Genomic DNA, 21,203 nt, shown 5'->3' on the forward strand with positions numbered 1-21,203 from the left:
TTGTGGATACATTTTTACACAAATAGTGTTCATGTCTATAATGTTGAATCCAGCAGTACATGTCCACCAGGTCTGGCGAGGACACTAGGGGACGCGCTGCTCCACTCAACTGGCTGTTCAAGCGGTGACGTACCCTCTCGTGGAATGCATCTGATTGGTCCCTGGTTTGCTGCTTGCCGTTTCAAACAGGAAACAATTGTTTCAACAATCCACCAAAAACTACTTCTGAAAACATTTTATGCCAGAAATAGTCTGTGCCACTGCTGAATCTCGTTTCATTTTAGAACTAGATCACCTAGTTTGACGGCTTGGTCCAAGTTTCGTGAGCCGGACGCGTCACGCTGGACCGGCTCATTTACATAAAGTTGAGATTTTTTTATCTTTATGCAAATACAGACTCTCTTCAACTCGCCGCAACATTCCCACCATGCTCTGGGCGACTGCTTCTCCTGCTTTCCACAGGAAATTAATGGAAATTGTAGACACGCCCTCCGTCACCAGACTAGAGGAGCACTTGTGCCGGTGAGTGGAACCGCTGACACCCCCACCCCCCACACTCCCCCACCCCCCTCCACCCCCCCCTGAAAACGTAAACAAAGGACTGTTCCCGCCTTTTCATTTTGAAAGAGCAATGGCCAATGAGGAAACTCCAACACTCGGACGACCAATCGTGTAACTTCACCACTCAGTCACTCAGTGACAGACTTTTGCGTTTGTAGGGCTGGTCCTCTGTGGTCGAGCCAAAAATTAGCTGGGTTGAAAACTCAGTCTCCAGCTGTCCTTTTAATGTTTCCTGCTTATTCATTTGAAATGAGAACCCTGCAATAAGGTTTTAAATATTTACATGCGTCACATAAATGTTAACTGTGAAGGAAAAATGCATGAGCCCACAGTTGACACAGGGCCTACATCACATTAATATGGTACATTAGTGTTTCATGTCTGGAAAAATAGTGGATAGGCCATTTAGACATTCTAGCATATTGCACGATAATACCATGTGTGCATTTTACTGCAGCACTTCTGAACAAGAAGCTTCTAGATTAAAATGAACTCCATAGTTTCATAGTAATCATTGGAGCTTCAATATAGCTTCTGATTATGTCAAAGCATGTGATTATATTGAGAAAACCTGTTTTGATTAAAATCCCAAACTGAAAAAATGTATTGATCAATTTTATGTTAATCATTTAACATCAAACAATTTACAAAATTATCAACAATGTTTTTTTATTTCGATGATGAACTGTGCAGCAGCACTCTGCCCGCTGAATGTGCATCCTGCAGCTTTAGCATCATTAGCAGTGGTAATGGTAAATGGACTTGCATTTATATAGTGCTTTTTCTAGTCTTCTGACCACTCAAAGCGCCTTACACTACATGTCAGCATGCACCCATTCACATTGGTGGACGACCTAATCTACCATCTAAGCCACAGTCGCCCTAAGTAGTGTTAACTAGGGTTGGTCAATGCTCAGTAAATATCCCACTTGCGAATTTTGAAGCTTTCACGTGTCTTAAAAAAGGCAGTTGCTAATCAGTGGCTAAATGAGACTACTAACCTTCATCATGCCGAACATTAGTCCGGTTTTAGCTAAGTGGTGGTGACGTTAAAGTCATGCGACTGTGGTGTAGTTGGTTTATAGCCTAGTTAGCTTTTCACTTCTGCCGATTGCATTCACACTTCAGAAATCATAAAAGCGGTGTTCATTTGTGGAGATTATCTTACTGAACAAAACTTGTAAGAATCATAAACGATTGTTTGCCAGGGAGCTTATTTTCTGCAATAATCCAAATTGCTAACTTCCGGGTTGGCCCACAAAAATATGTCATCCCTGCAGCACTCTCTGTTATAAATCAATGAGCAGGATGGATTTATGGCGACATTTACATTTTATATGATTTGCATCAGTTTAATTCACTGAATCCTAGATGACGTCTATGTATTACCTGCACCATCCATTTTACACATGTAGGTCAGTGTACTGGTCCTCCTCAACCTGTAAAAGCATAATGTCTTCTGTGGCTCTGGAGGAGCTTTGTCAATAACCCTGGTGATGTCATAGTGATGTCATCAGGGTTACCTCAGCTTGGGTTTGAAGACTACAAATGCATAACGGAAAGCCTGCGTTATAAACCGGAGGTGTGGCGTTTTAAAGATGTGGCTGTTTACCAGGCAGGGAGGGTCTAATCACAAGACACTATCCAGTTGCATTATGGGAAATGTAGGATCCAGTGTTTTGGGAGATTGACCCATACTTAGGACTAAAAATCACCATATCTCAGCCTCTGCTGCACCACTCTTTTTTTTATCTGTTTCTCGCAAGTCCAACAACTTTATGGAAGTGACAGGCAGAATCACTAGAGGAATGCTTTCATCCTGCCATGCATTGTGGGAAAACAGCATCAACCATACCACAATCAAATTTTAGTCTACATACTGCCATTTTAACTGCACTTCTAGTCTCTCTCTCTTTTTTTTTTTACAGTGTGAACACACTACAGACTGAAAACTCTGAATTAGTCAACATTATGCAACTGGGTCACAAGACACAGCTCTGCCTGCAGACAGATGGTGGATTTATTCAAATATGACAAACAGTCGAATTTTGGGCGATTTAAATGAAATATGACAAATGTGAACATGATGTCCATGTTTCCGCTAAAGGGTTAACACCTACGAGCCAGCATCAGCCTCATCCTGCTTCACTCACACACGCGCACACACACTCACACACACTCACACACACATGCATCTCAGCAGCCATCGAATTAGACGCATGAACAGTATTGTTAACTCCAGCACATCACAACCATGAGTCACCTTCCGCTACATTCAAGCAGATACACACACACACACACACACGCACACACACACACACACACACGCACGCACGCACACACACACACACACACACACACACACACACACAAACACACACACACACACACACACACACAGACACATACCACGAGCAGAGATGCACAAAATGGCACCTGTGTGTGGATACAGAGGACGGCAGCAGATGGAGATGACGAATATGAACCACATTCTTCCACACAACATGAAAATTCTATATATTCACAAAAGAATGAGACATAAACTGTTTGAGATTTAAACACATAATTTAGGTTCATTTCCGCACACACACATGCAGAGTCCTGCAGAAATCATGAAATGATGCCATTTTGTATCTGCACACACACACACACGCACACACACACGCGCACACACACACACACAGAGAGAGAGAGGGAGACATACACACAAACCTGAACACCTTATACAGTCATAAAACACACACAGCATCATTTATAACATTAAGGCAGGTCTTTGGACGCTCACCGTTTGGTCCCCCATCCAAGGTCCAGAAAGCCAGCAGCCCATCGCCACGGCAACAGAGGACCTCTGCCTTGGTTCCTGTGAAAATCAACGATGCTGCTGCTTCCTCCAGCAGATCGTCTCCTCCTCCTCCTCCTCCTCCTCCTCCTCCTTCTCCTCCTCCTCACTCTCTCCGTCTATTTCTCCTCAGCGTGCCTTTCACTATCACTCTCTCCTCAGCATCTGTTCTCTCCTCACTATCCTCCTCCTCCCGTCTTCTTCTTTTCTTCTATATATCCGTCTTTCTTTCGTTTTTCATCTATTTCTTCAGCATCTCTATCCTCGCCCCTCCCCCTCCTTCACAGGTCCAGGTTTTAACATCCTGCACACACACACACACACACGCTCATGCATGCATGCAGCTCTGCAAACATAAAAATATGCGCAGGCTGACAGTGCGTTCAGAGATGGAGAGGGAAACACACACAGTCACACAGTGAGGATGGTGTCTGATTGGTGGCCTGTTAAGGGTCATCAGCCAATCAGATGTGGCGGTCTCCCTCTGGATGTCTTCCTCTCTGACTGAAACTCCTCATGAAGCCTCGATGTGTGCAGGAGGGAGCCTGTACTGCAGCGATACACACAGTAACAGAGGAAACACACCATCCATCTTCTAGCTGTTCATCCAGGATCCTCCAGCAGATGCTGCTCAAGGCATGCCGGGAGTTGTAGTCCCTCATGTCTACTAGAGGTCCTCTGCTTCAGATTGGGTCCAAAAGTTTGGAGAAATTCAGTCTGCACAAATTGATTAACAAATAAAGAGAGAGGCAAAATCTGGAAGGGACCTGAAGACAGCTAGACCTGGTCCCAAGTAGACCTGATCCAATATGAGGGTGCTTTCTCACTGGCAGTTTCGTCCAGATCCGTTGTTCCAACTCCAGGTATGGACCAAGAAACTGTACCTGAGTTGATGTAAACTGCACTGAAACTAACACAATCTATTTGACTAGTAATGGGCAAACAAAGCCTGAAGCTTTGGGACTTACTTTCTGTTTATCCCGAAAAAAGATTTGAACCTTTGGGGGGCCTTGAACTCAGCGAGCACAGTGATGGAGCATCTGGGAATTTGTAGGAATTATAGCAGCTGTTAATAACTGAGGCAAAAGCCCTTCAACACATCACTGATTTCAAAGTTTCAGTCCCATGAGTGTGCGATAAAAGTCTAATGAAACTATGTAGTTCATTTTAATGTATTATCTTGTCCAGAAGTGCTGCACTAAAATGCACATAGTATTGTGTAATATGCTGCAATGTCCAAATAGCCTGCATACCAACTATTTTTATATAGCCACGGCTGTCACCGGGCGCGGAAGCATTATGTTTTCGGGTTGTCCGTCCGTCCGGTCCATAGAGTGCTCCAGGGATGATGCAAGTTAGCATCGCCCTGGTTCCCTCGACAAAACACCAATGGGATTTTTCCATTGAGTTTTGGATGATTGCAGAAAATAAGATCTGTGACAAACAAACGTTTATGATACTTATAGGTTTGGTTCAGTAAGATAATCTCCACAAATGAACACCACTTTTATGATTTCTGAAGTGTAAATGCAATCACCAGATGTAAAAAGCTAACGTTAGGCTATAAACGAACTACACTACGGTCGTATGAGCGTGAGTATACACAACGAGGCTGTAAAAGCAGACGAGTCGGCGTGATGGCGTTAAGTAGTGTCATTTAGCCACTTGTTAGCAACCGACATTTTTTAAGAGACATCAAGGCTTCAGAATTCACAAGTGGGATATTTACTGATGTATGTTATATCGTAGAATAAAACGTTAAAATCTCTTCAGCTTGTGTTTACCACAGACCGTAATTCAGGCATCTAACCCAAAACCCATTGTAAAAACCCATTGGCCTCCAGACGAGGGAACCGGAAGTGCTAAAATGCTAACTCATTTCCGGGTTTTAGGACTCATTCCTGTAGCACTCTATTCCCGGGAATGCGATATTTCAATATTTCAGGAATGCCTGGAGGGAATTTCTAAAAATTTGGCGCAAACGTCCACTTGGACTCAAGGATGAACTGATTCGATTTTGGTGGTCGAAGGTCAAGGTCACTGTGACACCACAAAACACGTATTTTAGACATACTAATTATGACAATTTCACATAAATGTCTAACAGGATAAAATGATGTAGTGATGACATTTTGGACAGACATGGATGTAAACTCCAACTTGACTGGTTGGCGGAGGCCTAAAACCAAGCGGCGGTAATTCTAGTTGGTAGACATGAAACACTAATGTACCATATTGGTGTGATGTAGGCACTGTGTCAACTGTGGGCTCATGCATTTTTCCTTCGTGGTTGACATTTATGTGACGCATGTAAATATTTAAAACCTTATTGCAGGGTTCTCATTTTAAATGAACCCGCTGGAAACATTAAAAAGACAGCTGGAGATTGAGTTTTGAAAGCCATTTTACGCTACCTGACTACAAAATCTCCTGGAGACAGTTGTCATTTGAGCTGACAAAATCCATGGTCGTTGGCTAGAAGTGAGAAGCTGTTTTTCTTTATTGCTGTCTCAAATGAAGGACCTATTATTTCAGGTCCTTTCAGACATGCACCCCTTTAATCTGATGGCAATTTCAACATGTTGGGCTCTTCAACACGGCACAAGTCTGAATTGAATACCATCAGATTAATGTAAAGGTTGCAGTAGCACGAGGTTACACATGAATTGCACGTGTTGTTCAGCCTTCTAAGATCACTTTAATAAATGCAATATCTCAACCTTCATCTCTAATGCACAAAGAAAAGTAAATCAGTATAATAAACCATGAAACACAATAAAAGACTATATTAGGTCATTAAGGAGATTCTTTTCAGATCAGTTTGTTCCATTGCAGTGAGAGTTTACTACCACAGTAATTATCTAACCAGCACTCAGCCTGTGAAACAACAGAAAACACCCTTATTATAACGTTTTGAACTCACCAAAACGTAGCAACGATAACACAGGAGGGTGGGGCTTAGCGAATGGTTGATTGATTGCATTCTCCAATTCTCAGGAGTTTGAACTCTCTAGTTAAATTTGCCTGTTTGAACTTGGTGACTCCCAGTTGAGAAAGGTTTTTCTCCATCTGTGAATATCACATCACAAGGGACATCCTGCCCATCTTAATACGAGCACAACTCTCACTCAGATTAGACGACGGTCTGAGTCCCACTACAGTGCCTCCTGAGAGGACACAGCAGGAGAGGACAGTCAGAAATGTCTCAAATCCGCAATGGACCGAATCAGAAATATATGAGTGTTACAGCCGCTCCTCTGCTCTGCAGTAACACACACATACACATGTATGTAGGCTTCGTTTCCTCTGATTCACTCAGTGAACCTGCTTTGACGGTTTGGTTGTTATGGAAACCAACTTGCCTGCCAAATATGTGTATGTGTGTGTGTCACTTTGCTTATTCAATGAATTATCTTTTAAAGACACGAAGAGCTGAATTTGTGCAGAGGAGACCTGCAGGATACCGGTGATTCCGGTGATACTAGGTGCTGCAGATGTTCGTCATGATGGTGTGTGCGCGTGTGCGTGTGCGTGTGCATGTCTTGCTGATGATGATGGGTGCATCTGGATGCCTGTCGCTGAGCTCTGCCATTTCTGTACTGAAGTACGGAGGCGTAGAGAGAGAGAGAGAGAGAGAGAGAGAGAGAGAGAGAGAGAGAGAGAGAGTAAGCATGTGTCAGTGTTACACACGCACACACACACACACACACACACTGTAGAGCCTCAGCTGCGACACACAGACCTGTCTGTGTCTAAAAATGGAAAGCACACTTGCTGTTGCTGAGAAGCCACAAGAAGCTTCTATATGTGGAGAGTATGCATACAGGGATTCATATCGTCATCCATCAGCCTTTGAAATAACATATGGTTAAAAACTGTGGCTGCTAATCAGATTACCAACATGGCGGATGTTATAAGGGCACAATTATTATTATTATCATTTTAAATACATGTATGGTAATTTTCATTGGGAACGCAGGTACATATCCCCCTTACTTTTCAAAATCCAACCATCGTATGGGGCATTGTGACTATGTAGTATGTGACCATGTCGCTATGGAGTGGTGGATATAGGAGTTTTGTCATCAGTGTGACGTTGCCAGGCAAACAGCAGAGACCCCAAGAAGGTACTGCACCTGGCAAAAAAATAGTCCAGCACATAACCCCCTGTAAAACCACAGCATGTCATTTTTAATCTTTCAATTTTCAATTTTTACATTGCACATATTCTCTTTACTTCATACTGTGAACTTTTGCATATTCCTTTGTCAACGTTTTTGCACATTCCTGTACAAAACTGTATAGCTCTTTCATTTAAAAAACCTATATACATATTTATTCATATTTTTATTGTCAATTTTTAAAATGTATTTATGTTTCTTGACTGTTGCAAGCCGAGGTGGTTCAGGCATCTGGTAAGGATGCCCCCTGGGCGCCTCCCTAGGGAGGTGTTCCAGGCACAACCAACTGGGAGGAGGCCACAGGGAAGACCCAGGACTAGGTGGAGAGATTATATCTCCACACTGGCCTGGGAACGCCTCGGGATCCCCCAGTCAGAGCTGGTTAATGTGGCCTGGGAAAGGGAAGTTTGGGGTCCCCTGCTGGAGCTGTTGCCCCCGCGACCCTACCCTGGATAAGCGGTTGAAGACAAGATAATACCGTACGATAATACTTTATTGTCAGACAGGTCTGAAATTTGTTTTGCATCACAGCAGCTCCATTTGCAACATCACAGAAAGGACAAAGACAAGGAGCATGGATACATACATTTAAACATTACAATCACAGAAGATGAATATTCAGGGCCCTTCAACGTACATTTGATCTGGGATTAAGCTCCATATTTAGTTTTAGGATTTTCTGGTGTACAAAAGAGTGCTTCAGTCTAACCTTATTAAATCATGGATGAAATCGTGGATGAAGTGAAGTGAAGTGAAGACTGTTGCAGTACTTGCTTTTTATCTTTTATTTTCTCTTACATGTTTATTGTTATGCATCAAACTACCAAGGCAAATTCCTTGTATTTGAAACTTGAATCTGTCCTAAATGTCCCCCCCCCGCCCCGTCTCCAGTTTTTGTGCTAAGATAAGCCATCCAACTGCTGGCTGTAGCATATTATTTATCGCACAAGAGATAGATAAATAGATAGATAGATAGATAGATAGATAGTAACTTTATTGATCCCGAGGAAAATTCAAGTTTCCAACATCACAGTTCCATAGTGCAAAACATGTTAGTAAAAAGGCAGTAAAAGAGTTAGTAGTGCAAAGTACAAAGTACAAAAAAATATACCAGATATAAAAATACAAGGAGATGAAGAAAACTGTTAAAACTGAATATAGTGCAGGGTAACAGCTGTTATACACGACTATTAAAAATGTGAATATAGTGCAGAAGAGACTGTTAAAGATGAGTATAGTGTAGGGTAACTCCAGTAGCTTAGTCTATGAAAGTGCACTGTGTGCATTATTATCTGTCCTGCAGATGATAGTGATACAAATCTCATCTAACTCAAAAAACATTTCGCAAAATGTCGAACTGCTCCTTTAAAGACGAGCTCCTTTTTCTTTTTTTCTATCGCGCGTTTAGTTCAGTTTGTCTCAAACAGGGACCCGTACAGCAACCAGGCCAGCGCATGGTCGCCTCTGATTGGTCGGATTGTCAGAGAGCGCAGCGCTCTGATCTGATTGGTCGGACTGTCAGAGAGAGCAGCGCTCTGATCTGATTGGTCGGATTGTCAGAGAGCGCTGATCTGATTGGTCGGATTGTCAGCGAGAGCGCTGCTCTGATTGGTCGGATCGTCAGAGAGAGCGCTGCTCTGATTGGTCGGATCGTCAGAGGCACCGGAGCGGGCGGAACAGCACACTTCTGTGCTGCAACTTCATGTTTACTAGCCTTCTGTCTCCCGTTTAACTACTAATATCACCGTTTAATGTAGTGCCATGGCTCCGTCTGAGGAACACCTCTAACATCTTGTATCATGAAGTGTTAACTGACATGTAAATAGTGTTGTGACGGAGTGAGCTGCGTTATCTTAGCTGAGGAATCACAGCTATTCATCCTCTCAGCTAACTGCTAACAGGAGCTACAGCAGGAGAGACCAGGTAACACAGAGCAGTCAGAGGACTCCTGACAGCTAGTTCACTAGGAACTGGCTTGTTTAGAAGTTTAAGTTTAGCAGGAAACCCTCAGTCTTTGGTCGCTGTTGTATCAACCTCTTTAAAACTACAAAATACATGATGTTTTCATTGCTGCTGGTCATTTACTAGCTAAACGCCATCAATGTTTAGATTGGGCTCCTTCCTTCCAGGCAGTAAGTTAGACACTGGTTTTAGTTAATCTCTATGAAAATGAACCTGCAATGGCTTGACACTAGAAGATGATGGATAACAAAGTATGTTAAGACGTACCAGAGACGGTCTGAAAAAATGGTCCTAAAATTTTATTTATGAGTCAAACAATTGTAAGCAGAAAGTAGGACTACTGATGTTAAAGAACAGTTAGTTAAAGAAGAGGGGAAAGAATTGATCATATGAAGTGATAACCATCTGTGGAGGTGCCATAACAATGTTTGTATATGAATCAAATACATGTTTGATTGAGAACCAGCACTTATTCTTAATTGTAAGAATATGAGCAAAGTAATGTGGTTCTTACAGTTTTGACACAATTAAGACCAGATTTATACTCTTAAGTGGCTTTATGGATACTGAACCGATGCCAATATTTATCAAGCGTCTCAGAATAGATAATCAGCTGACCAAAACTTATCACAGTCATGCAGTTTTGGTTTTACTATTCGATTTAGGAGCTACACCTCATATGAAGTTGCATCACTCTGTGAATGTTTTGCCAACCAGAACTGATTTCCTACTCTACTCTACTGACATACTTAATACATATGGACCTTCATGCTACACCAATAACATTGTAGACAGTTGTAACAGTTGTTTGTAGCTGGTTAACCTGCCCGTCCCTTTCCTCTTCCTCCCCCACAGCATGAACTGCCCCCCCACTAAGCGCCTTCGAGGCCTGAACCAGGATGTAGTGACGGCGGTGGCCTTTGACGACCCGTTTGGCGATGACGAGGACTTCACGCAGGACGACTTAGATGAGATTGACGTCATTGCCTCGCAGGCCATCACCTCGGCTGCTGCACCTGGGCTTGGGTCTAAACCAAGAACCAAACCGATGGAGTTGTCCTGCGGGTCCACCTGGCCGACGTCTACAGGGCAGAGCAAATCTGTGAGCAGAGCCACAACCAGTCAGAGCAGAGAGAACACGTTTGGATTCAGCAGCGGCAGCAGAGGGAATGCTGGGATACAGAGCAGAGAGCCTCTCGGTGAGTTCAGAGCAGAACTGATCGTTGAAAGTTTAACTGCGTTGTCATTTGTCCTTTAAATTCCTGCTGGCCATTTTCCAAATAATTCATCAGTTAGTGTTTGGGAAGCAACAGTTTTTTTTGTCAAAGTAATGTTACTGTTGTAGACTAAAGTAACAGTGAAAATAAGCCATGAGAGTTGAAGGTGCAAATGTTTCACCTTCAATGAAAATTAGTGAGTCGTATGAATCCATAAATGTAGAGAAAATCCAGACAGCATTAAGGAGAGCTTGCAGAAAAACACTCACAAACTGATTGAGTGATCAATTGCTGTGTGTTGTCACAGTAAACAACACACGCTGTCAGCTGGGGAACTAAGACATATTTCTGCATTTTTGTGTTGACAAAGCTCTGTTGTTTTGTGTGTTCAGGTAACAGGCAGCAGCGGTTTGGGTCGGACAAAGAAGACTCCTACAGTCTGCTGGAGAATCAGCATGCAGAGCTAAAGAGGAAGGTAAGACTCACTGGTTTCTCTCTTTATAAAACTTTTAAAAACATCCAACAGACACAAGATCAGCATGGCAGGTTTAGAAGAAGCAGCTGTTGCAAAACATACTGCAGGATCAGCACAGTGAACTAAACAACATAATCAGAGCAGAGAGCTATAACGGGGCATTCAATATTGCATTGGCACGTGAGATTATAGCATGAATATGTTGTCATTTCTGTGACTTCATATTTTTGTTTAGCAGGGCTCTTAAGATAGGATAAAACTTTATTCATCCCAAGGGAAATTGCTGTGCAGCAGTTGCAATAAAATAAGAATAATAACAATAACTTGTGAAGTGGTTTTAATTCACTGAGAGACACAAACCAGTAACAAAACACTAAATTATAAACGAAACAGGAGACAGTTCTAATACAAAACACTGGTGTTATATTCTCTCTTTATTTGTTAGTATATCTTTGCTAACACAATCATTTTTCCTTTTTCATATTGCTCTGCATGTTTATACTTTAAAACATTGTTTATCTCATGTTCTTCTTCTTTTGGGTGATGTTGTAACATCTGTCCAGGGGCTACAAATGAACAATAGCCTTGTGGCTAACTCTGGCACATTTACAGCAATTAATGTGCACTTGCTCTGTAAATCCCTTCTAAAGCAGATGAGATTTACTATCAGTGTGGTTTAATATCAAATACAGCGAGTGACTTCTTGTACCAGCTGAGAACAGACTCTAAATATAAATATGTCCCGGTGAATGTGCGTGCTATTAGCTGAAGGAGGTGGAGGAGGAGATTGTGTTGAAGAGCGGGGAGATCCGGGTCCTGAGGGACTCTCTGAAAGGAGCTCAGCAGGAGAAGGACACCCAGAGGCAGAAGCACATCCAGCTGGAGACCCAGAAACAGAGAGAGCACAGCGACAGGGAGAAGGAGCTCAACAGGAAGGTGAGCAGTTGAAACACACACACACACACATATAACAGTACATATAATTCTCAGAATAACACTATAATGCCATGTTCTCTATGTTCAGGTTCAGTCTTTGCAGTCAGAGCTGCAGTTTAAAGAAGCAGAGATCAATGACATGAAGACTAAACTGCGCAGTTCAGACAAAACCAAGACAGCCTCTCCACTACCTCGAAACAGGTCAGTCATCATCAATAATACTGTTATTTCTTTCTCTCTTTTATATCATTGTAAACTGAATGTCTTTGAGTTTGCACTCACCGGCCACTTTATTAGGCACACTTTGCCAGCACCAGGTTGAACCCCCTTTGCCTTCAGAACTGCCTTAATTCTTTGTGGTATCAGCCCCTTTCACACACAGATTCCACCATACTGCTGTAAAGAATGTTTTAATTTTGGCCCTCTCTGTGATTGAGTTTGACACCAAGAGGAACAGTTGCAGCTGTGACTCCACAATGAAGACGTACGACTGACCAACGTCAGCGTTTTAAATTGACTCATCACACCGAGTCTGAATGATTGATAGTCATCCGCTCACCTCAAATCTGACTGGCTGCTCTCTTGCTCTCAGTCCTAAAGTGCTGAGCTCTCTCGCCCAATTGCATCATGGGAGCGGCAGCAGCTCCTCCTCTCCAATAGGAAATGGCTTCATCACCAAGGAGACGTTTGGAGCCCACTTCCCATCCAGATCGACGCCGGTAAAGACACGGAGAGATGGTGGGTGACATGATGAAGGTTATGACAGTTGTGGTGGTAAAACAGGTTTTTTTATGAGGACCACCGAATTTTGAGTGTGTTTGTGTGTGTCTGTTCCAGCAGACAGAGGAGCGTCCAGCGGCAGATCTGGTGACAAACAGGAAGTGTCTCGCCCAGACCCCTTCCTGTCCGTCAGACCTGCACACCTGCAACACCAAGGTCAGTCTGCAGTGCTGCTTCGTAAGAGTTAATGGAAATAAATAACCTGCAACACAGTTAAATTAAAATCTCTTCCTGACAGGTTTCTAATTTTTGAACTAGTCAGCCTAAATAATGAAGTCACAAGACTCTCAGTCCACTCATACTTGAAGAACTTGGAATAACATGCGTGCGTGCGTGTTGCTGTGTTGTCCTCCAGGTGGCGTCCTACTGGGTTTGTTGCTGCAGCAGCCTTTGTCTCCCAGCAGCCTCGGCCTGTCTCACCTGCTGTCTATGAGTCTGACTGACATCCACCTCACATCCAGGTAAACACCCAGCACTGTAACCATGACAACATGGGAAGTTATGTTTGTAATACAGCGCTACAGTAGTTAGAGCAGGGTTTACGCTAGCCTTTTTCTTTTTTTTGACCAATATGCCCATTAATATTCCAGACTTCCGGCCATATACAACAACTAGGTGACATATGTTTTAAATAGCCATATAATAACTTACATTTAAACAGTAATAAACACAAACGCCATGATCTAAGTTCCAACAAATGTATGAAAAAACATCCCCTCCGCCTCTCTCATTATCACGACTGAAGTGATAATATTTTTTTTCAAGTTAAGTTAAATGTACTGTTTGTAACTTCTTACATGTATAAATCATTACGCTATTATTATTGATATTGTGGTTTTAGCTGACGTGTGTCTCCTCACTGTTTTGACCAATGCTTGTTCACAGCGAGCAACAGGACGCTGACTTTCGTTAGTAGTTCCCATTGCAGCTCAAGCACAAAGGAGATGAGCTGTTAGACTAACTGATGTGGCGTTGTTTTGTGTGTTGTATGTTATGATTTCAGCGGGTTGTCTGCAGGTATTCTGCTCCACTCTGATGCTGCCGCCAGTGGCCGTGGAGGCGGAGCACCCAGAGCTGCTTTGAGTCCGGTCCAGAGTCTGGCTGTAACTGGACTCAACATGCTGAGTCAGAACCGACCAGCAGCTGCAGCCAGCAGCAGAAACAAAAGGTTGACTGACTGACTCTGTTGAAACTTTACTTAACTTTGATATCTGCTGCTCACTGAAGACTCACACAGTTAAAGCTGAACAGTTCTGTGGACAGCAGAGCCCTCTTCTGGCCAAATGATGCAACAGCAACACGGAAATGACCACATGAGTCCATGTCTTCATGTAGATACAAAATATCAGCACATTCAGCCTATAAGGCCAGTACACCACTGAGAATTACTCTTTCACTATATTTAAAATACTCTGTCTTTACACAGACTCAACACCTTAAAATCAACAAGATAAGATAAACCAGTGGGTGTTTTAAGGTCTGATGACAACGATGCCACAAGAGTTTTTTATTTGCATTTTTATACTGAACATTTTTAAAATCTATTCACCATTTTAAAAAAAAAACTAGACAACATTTCCAAAAACAATATTTTTATGTACACATTAAAACTTAAGAAGTAAGCAATATAGGCAATACCTTTTAGAAAGGTTTGACAACCACTGATACAGACGTTTAGAGTGATTTTGGGCAACTAACATTCATCTAAGCAAAAAAAGAATTGTAATATCTAAATTGTTTTGTTCGTGTTTCTGTGTAGGTCGTGTCCTGGAGCTGTCCTCCTCCTCCCTCTGTTGGACCTTCACTTGTCTCGGCTCTGCCAGGCTCGGGACTCCCTCCGCTCCACCTCCGCTGGGAGCAGTGGTTCAAACTCTGCTGCTGCCAGCTCGCTCACAGCAGGCAGTGCTGCTGGACTGGAGGAGGCTGGTTTGACTGGTTTCAGCGTGGAGGACATTGGTTTGGCTGCTCTGAGGCTCCTCTACCTGGTGCTGGCCCACAGCGACGAGGTGATGATGACACAACAGTAGCAATACAGACACCTGTAATGACCCAGCAAACGTCATACTTACTAACAGGATGGCACATCTCAAGGTTTCATCCTGATATATAGACGTCCAAATCAGAGAAATATCATGTTCACTCTGTTAATTACAACACTGTGAAATTACATCCTTGTTTGCATCTGTAGCTTCTTTTTCATTTATGATTTAGGCTTCATCAACCCACTATAAGTGTCTTTCCTTGTTGAAATTGCATTTGACACTTGACATCACTGCTTCATTTTCACTCCCAGGTGGTGGAGGCTGTGTTGTCGAAGGAGAGTCAGAGCAGAGTTACAGAAATAAAGGTACAAACAGAAACACACCGATGGACACACACCACTGCCACTTACAACTTGTGCATGTTGTATTTAACTTTATTAACTTTCCCTCCTCACCTTCATTAAAGCTGCAGTCGGTAACTTTGAACAAATATGATAAAAAAAGTCATTTTTAGGGTTTTCAATCGATTAAAATATTTAATCACGATTAATTACATTTTTTGTTATCTGTTCAGAACGTACCTTAAAGGGAGATTTGTCAAGTATTTAACATGGGAGTGGGAAAATATGTGTTAATTTGCGTTAACTTTGACAGCCCTAGTTATTTTTATACGGCTAAACAGTTACTAAAACATGTTTCTGAAAACATTTGAGGAGAGAGATTCATATTGATTCAGCGCTGTCTAGTTTCACTGGAGTTCACGAGATTCGTGAGCAGTGATTTACAGCTGCTTTAGAGACTACTCAGCTCTGATTGGTTGTTTTTGTTCAGGCGTGGTGAGATCTTGCAGATGCCATTAGGAGCACTAGGAGGACACAGAGGAACGTGATTTATTCACAGATTATCTGTCTCATATCAGGATACGTGTCAGGATATAATGACAGTTTTATAAAAATAACTTTTCATCATATGTAATCGAAGTTACCGACTGCAGCTGTAAAGTAAAGAAGGGTAATATTGAAATATCAACTTTGCGATATGAAACTACATATTGTTTGTGTTTATCATAATAACATGATGATCTTAACCCTCCTAGACAGAGATTTGTCTCTTAAATTTCCCCCTCAAAACCATTTAATGAAATCCTCCTCCCTCCCTCTGGTCTTAGACTGAACACTCTGCTGCAGGTGTGGGTCTGTGCTCCCAGAATGCCTTGCTGCAGTCAGTGTTGAGGCTGTGTGAAGCGGGGCTAGGCGGCGGCTCGCAGAATGAGGAGGTTGTCCTCAATGCCGTGAAGACTCTGCGTGTCCTCATTGAGAGGACGCCACACACTCATGCCGACAGGTACACACACACACACACACACACACACACACACACACACACTGCAGACAGGCACCCTTACCAAGAAGCAGCAGTAATGGGGTCAAAGGTCACAGTGGATCGTATTGTTTTTCTATATGATTGTATATGGTCATCCGATTTTAATTGAAATTTGAGTGAAGTGATCTGATAATAATGTGACAACAGATTTTTGCAAATAAGAGATTTGTTCAATAAAATATAATAAAACATAAAACTCAATGGATGCACGTGAATTTAGCTTTTGTTTGAAAACTTAATTGAAAGGCATTACACATGGATATTGAGATTGAACATAAAAATCCTGCTTCTGCTTCAATCATCCTGTCTGAAAGAAACCATTTAGAAAATTGGACTTTCTGAGAAACTACAAAAATGTATTTTTCCTCCGTGACCTAAAGTCAGGATATGGATACAATTTTAAAAAGCAATTTGATTTTCAAGTTTAGGTTGCGACGTTGTCGTCATTTTTTTTTTTTAAATACCAAAATAAGAAAGTTAGTTTGTGTTTTTGTCTTCCATTTGTGAGAGCTGCAGGAGGCGATGAAGGTGAAACTTCACTCTGAAACACCCTTTAGCACACTTTCTCTTCTTTTTTTTTCCAATCCTCCAATTACATTGCAAAGTATACAGGATTATAAACACCCACACATGATGCAACACACACCTGGGATGAATACTGCTGGAGGTAGAGGAGTGGCTGAGCAGGGAGTGTGCGTAGGTTTACAGCTTTTCCACTGACTGCCAATTATGTAATATCTTACTGTAAACTGCCTGCAGCAATTTCCAGTCACTGTGGTGACGTAACGGAGAGTAGAAATAACTGACGAAATGTGAATTCTTTTGTCTGACTAAAAGACACCCAAAGAAGCCCACCTCTGCATGTTTAGTTTTTACTGCAGAAATGACTAAAATGATGAATTGATCAGTGTTGACAAGTGATTTATTAGTTTACACCGGTCACACCTGTCTCTCTCTCTCTGTCTCTCTCTCAGGTTGCAGTGTGTGTTGCAGGTGGTGTGTGTGTGTTTGTCAGCAGACTGCAGGTTGCAGACAGTATCAGGGAGTGTGTCAGTCCTAACGTCCATGTCCGACCACCAGACACTGGCTCAGCAGCTCTGCTCTCAGCACGGTGAGTCACCACCACCCACTGACACAGCACTGTTTCTGCAGTGACTTTTACTTATCTGAAGCCACATTTCGCTTCAAATATTCACTCAATTGTTTAACCCCTTAAAACTCTGACGGCCTGCCGGCGGGCCCGGCTGCTATTCTCTTTCAGAGGTTGTAGTGGGCTCAGTTTTCAAGCTAGAGTGAAAATACTGGTATCATATGAAACTACAAAAACCTAAGGAATCCATTGGTATCATGTCATGGTAGCTTGTTGGGATCGCTAAAGAACGCTACAAAGTTACGCTAAATTTTGGTGAGGAAAAACTGGCACGGCAATTTTCTCATCTCAAATTATGTGACTGAAAATGGGTTCTATGGGTACCCTCCGTCTCCTCTTTACAGACATGCCCACTTTATGATAATCACATGCTGTTTTTTGACTGCAGTATAAATGTGCTATTTTAACCTATATGAAAAGGGTGTATTTGAATATTTCTGCATACCAGGGTCCCTAAACAGTCTTGGAATTACATAAATTGGGTATCACTGTAAAGCTGAGACTCTTGTGGATTCATTGAGCCCAACTGTATTCATGTGTGATGATGTTAGTCCCCGTAGGAGCCATTTCATTGTAGTGAGACCATTTTTTTAAACGTGACCTCACTGTATAAAATGACCTGTGGTGACCTCTAGGATAATCACAGCCTCATGAAACTTTACAGCCATAAACTAGAGACCTAGAGCATTCAGAGGATGGATGGCTTTCCTAGGTAGACTGACAATAAGGGGGTTTCTGAGCCGTTTCCAGAACAGAAGTGCTCGCCATCCAATTGGTTTGAATAAACCTCACTGCAGCCGTGCTTGATTTTTTTGTTGTTTTCTTTAGACCCGTGTATTTTTCTGAAGTTGTTCCAGTTCATCAGAACCAGACCGGACAACCAGGCAACACACACAGACTGGATTCTGCTGGACCTGCAGGTAACACACACACACATACACTGCAGAGACATACTGATGAATAACAGCACAGACTTACTGTATGTTTCAAACAACGTCTAAAGTCAAAAAGGTTTCTACCTGTTCTGAATCTCTGCACGGCCGTAGCCTCCCTGATCTCTCTCCATCAACTCTGTCTTTTGTGTGTCTTTGTAGTTTCCACGCCATGAATTGTTCAAATGGGGATAATGGCTCATGGTCTTGCACTCTGTTGTTCACATGAAAAGTCAATGAAAAAACAGAGATGGTCAAACCCTGACTACTTTCAGACCTGCACATACCTGGTCAATCACTGCGTAAACAACACCTACAGCAGCAGAGAATTGGCTGACAGTGGAGGGTCATCAGTTGATCTAATTCACTTGTGCTTGAGGCTATAACAGCTGGCCCGTGTGCTTATTCCCTCTCTTCCTTCAGCTGCTTTGATTTTTCACCATCCAACACTTTCTCAGCACATACTGTATGCCACACATCCATGCATTGCTTCGATTGCTGATTTCCATATCATATTGTTTTATTGTTAGTTTGAACCAATTTAATGTATTAAACGTATCTCTTGCGTGGACTCCCTTCTTGTCATATGCCGCTGCTATTATTTGAACACGGCTTTTATTTGATCATTTACAGTACGTCTATTTGTTGTTTTTGTGTCTCAGGTGGTTCGTTTGCTGAGCAGACTGATGACTCAGAGAGCAGAGAGCTGGACCGCCAGCCAGCACAGCACCTGTCAGTGTTACACTGAGGTAAAACGCTCTGACCCTCTCTTTATATAGTGACTATAAATGTTGTGTTGCACCTCTCTACACAAGCCTCTTACCTCGCTCTCTCTCTCTCTCAGTTGGTTCAGACAGTGGTGATTGTTTTCCATCGTCAGTGGTTGGATCTTCGTGGTTCTCAGGATCCGACGGACTCAACAGGTCAGTCATATATCAGATATAAAGACTGTAGATAATCACCGCTCCGTCCCTAAAACTGTTCATGTGACTCAACAAACTGTCTCTAAAACCGTTGATTTCCACTCACTCGGTTGTTGTTTTTTTTGCTTTCCTTCAGACTTGGCCCCGCCCTCGCAGAAGTGCCCGGGCCCCTCGTTGCCGTGGTGGCGCAGCTCGGCAGCGTCTCTGCTCAGAGAGTGTCTGCTGCTGCTGCACTGGCTGCTGCTGCATCACGGCGGCTTCTCAGAGAGCTGCAGGCCGCTGCTGCACATGTATGACCAGGTGATCCCCGCCGTACGAGACACGCTGAAGAAGATCCCCGAGCTGAGCGAGAGCGAGGGTACACACACACACACTCACACACATATACAGTACATATATGTACTCTCACACAATGTTTTGTGAAGGTAAATGCTGAAAAAAATGTTCTTGGAAAAGTATTTTCCATATCAGGAGTATCCAACTACTATGCACCATGGACAGCTAGCAGTCTGCAGGTTTTCATTTCAACCCATGTAACCCTGAAGCCTTTTCTCCTGTAAAAGTAAAACATACTTCCGTTAAAGTAGAACATTAATCCCACATTCGTGGAGCTTGTCTATCGGTTTCGTATCTCCTGTCATGCTCTTGAAGCGGTCAGATATTAACACTAGCAGTTAGCTTTTTTTTAGACTAATAAACTGTCTGTTTGAGCTCTTCATCATGACGATCTGTGACGGCGGTAATTCTTGGCCGGTTGACAGATGATTTGATGAAAACACGGCAGGAGACGCTGTCGACTAATTTTTCAGTTAACTTCGTCCAACTCCTCTCTTTTTTTATGATGCGCTGCGGCATGGAAGAAGACCGGGTGCCGTAACTGTTGCTCCCGGTTGCCAGTTGGTACCGGTGCTAACATATACATAAAACAATGTTAGAATGTTGACAATTGTCCTGTCTTCTTCAAATCAATCAATCGATTTAGCTTTATTTGTCACATGAAACCGTACAAGGTAACGTAAGCTCCTTCAATTTGTACTTTTGGCCACTCAGAACTCTGAAGTAGACAGACTCATGTTTTCTCCGCTTCCTATTTCCTGTCTGTCAGAGCTGGCGTTGGAGGAGATCTGCCGCTCGGAGGGCGACGACACTGATGACATGGACACTGACACTGGCTCCTGATTGGCTGCTGCCGCTGACTCCACCAGGGACCAGTGAGCAGACATGAGGGACAGTTTACTGACAGTTGATTGGATATTTCAGACTGAGACGAGGACAGAACAGAGTCTGAAGTGGATGTTGGAGACAAATGAAGGATTGTCGAAAAGTCAGATGTCTGACTGAAGTGACAGTCACAGGATTTACTCTGCTGTCTGATGCGTTTAATAATAAAACATGAATGTGAGACAAACTGCTGCGACTGCAGTTCTGTATGTTGCTTCTTTCCTTCTTAATGTCTGTACTGTTCTTTAACAGTTGGGCTGCTGTTACTTCTCTCTGTGGTTTATTCCTTTATTTAATACATTCAATGTTTTACACTGGATACTAGGTCTGGATGTGGTCCCACATTCAATACCAATTCCTAACACTACTGTTATTACTGCTTTATACTATTGCCTTATAAAAAAAAATTAAATAACCCACTTTTATATAACAAAAATATTCTGAGGCATTTACTCTTTGATGGGTATTGTTAGGATTTCATCAGTACCGATGCTGCTTATCAGTTCCTTTTGATTACTGTGAAAGAAAAAGGAGTTAAGGAAAGACTGAACATAAATCACTGCTGGTAGAGAGGAAAGGCTGCCTGGTCTTAATGTCTTTTGCATGATCATCAAAGTAATGGATCAACATGAAATGAGTTCTGATATTTTTGATTCGCTTT

General features: G+C 42.6%; 2 protein-coding genes across 4 annotated transcripts in view; one reads left to right on the top strand and one right to left on the bottom strand.

The window, feature by feature from the left end:
• Window positions 1-3,982, bottom strand: part of LOC119489328 — a 10,726-nt gene extending 6,744 nt beyond the window's left edge. Inside the window, exon 1 of the mRNA XM_037771603.1 lies at window positions 3,347-3,982. Coding sequence (XP_037627531.1) covers window positions 3,347-3,388 — 42 coding nt within the window. The 5' untranslated portion in view covers window positions 3,389-3,982. The remainder of the gene's footprint in view (window positions 1-3,346) is intronic.
• Window positions 1-20,842, top strand: part of LOC119489329 (ATR interacting protein) — a 21,873-nt gene extending 1,031 nt beyond the window's left edge. The window contains exons 1-18 of one of the 3 annotated variants that reach the window (XM_037771619.1): window positions 9,209-9,504; window positions 10,399-10,742; window positions 11,153-11,235; window positions 12,001-12,171; window positions 12,260-12,372; window positions 12,764-12,909; window positions 13,009-13,107; window positions 13,307-13,412; window positions 13,955-14,119; window positions 14,711-14,957; window positions 15,245-15,298; window positions 16,102-16,277; window positions 17,291-17,427; window positions 18,295-18,386; window positions 19,061-19,147; window positions 19,243-19,321; window positions 19,458-19,679; window positions 20,427-20,842. In XM_037771619.1, coding sequence (XP_037627547.1) covers window positions 10,400-10,742; window positions 11,153-11,235; window positions 12,001-12,171; window positions 12,260-12,372; window positions 12,764-12,909; window positions 13,009-13,107; window positions 13,307-13,412; window positions 13,955-14,119; window positions 14,711-14,957; window positions 15,245-15,298; window positions 16,102-16,277; window positions 17,291-17,427; window positions 18,295-18,386; window positions 19,061-19,147; window positions 19,243-19,321; window positions 19,458-19,679; window positions 20,427-20,500 — 2,394 coding nt within the window. In that variant the 5' untranslated portion in view covers window positions 9,209-9,504; window position 10,399 and the 3' untranslated portion in view covers window positions 20,501-20,842. Of the gene's footprint in view, window positions 1-9,208; window positions 9,505-10,398; window positions 10,743-11,152; window positions 11,236-12,000; window positions 12,172-12,259; window positions 12,373-12,763; window positions 12,910-13,008; window positions 13,108-13,306; window positions 13,413-13,954; window positions 14,120-14,710; window positions 14,958-15,244; window positions 15,299-16,101; window positions 16,278-17,290; window positions 17,428-18,294; window positions 18,387-19,060; window positions 19,148-19,242; window positions 19,322-19,457; window positions 19,680-20,426 lie in introns of those variants that run through there. The other 2 variants (XM_037771638.1, XM_037771630.1) reach the window with 2 other exon arrangements.
• Window positions 20,843-21,203: the final 361 nt, after the last annotated feature.

The sequence above is a fragment of the Sebastes umbrosus genome, chromosome 1 (assembly GCF_015220745.1).
Source record: "Sebastes umbrosus isolate fSebUmb1 chromosome 1, fSebUmb1.pri, whole genome shotgun sequence".
Lineage (NCBI taxonomy): Eukaryota > Metazoa > Chordata > Actinopteri > Perciformes > Sebastidae > Sebastes > Sebastes umbrosus.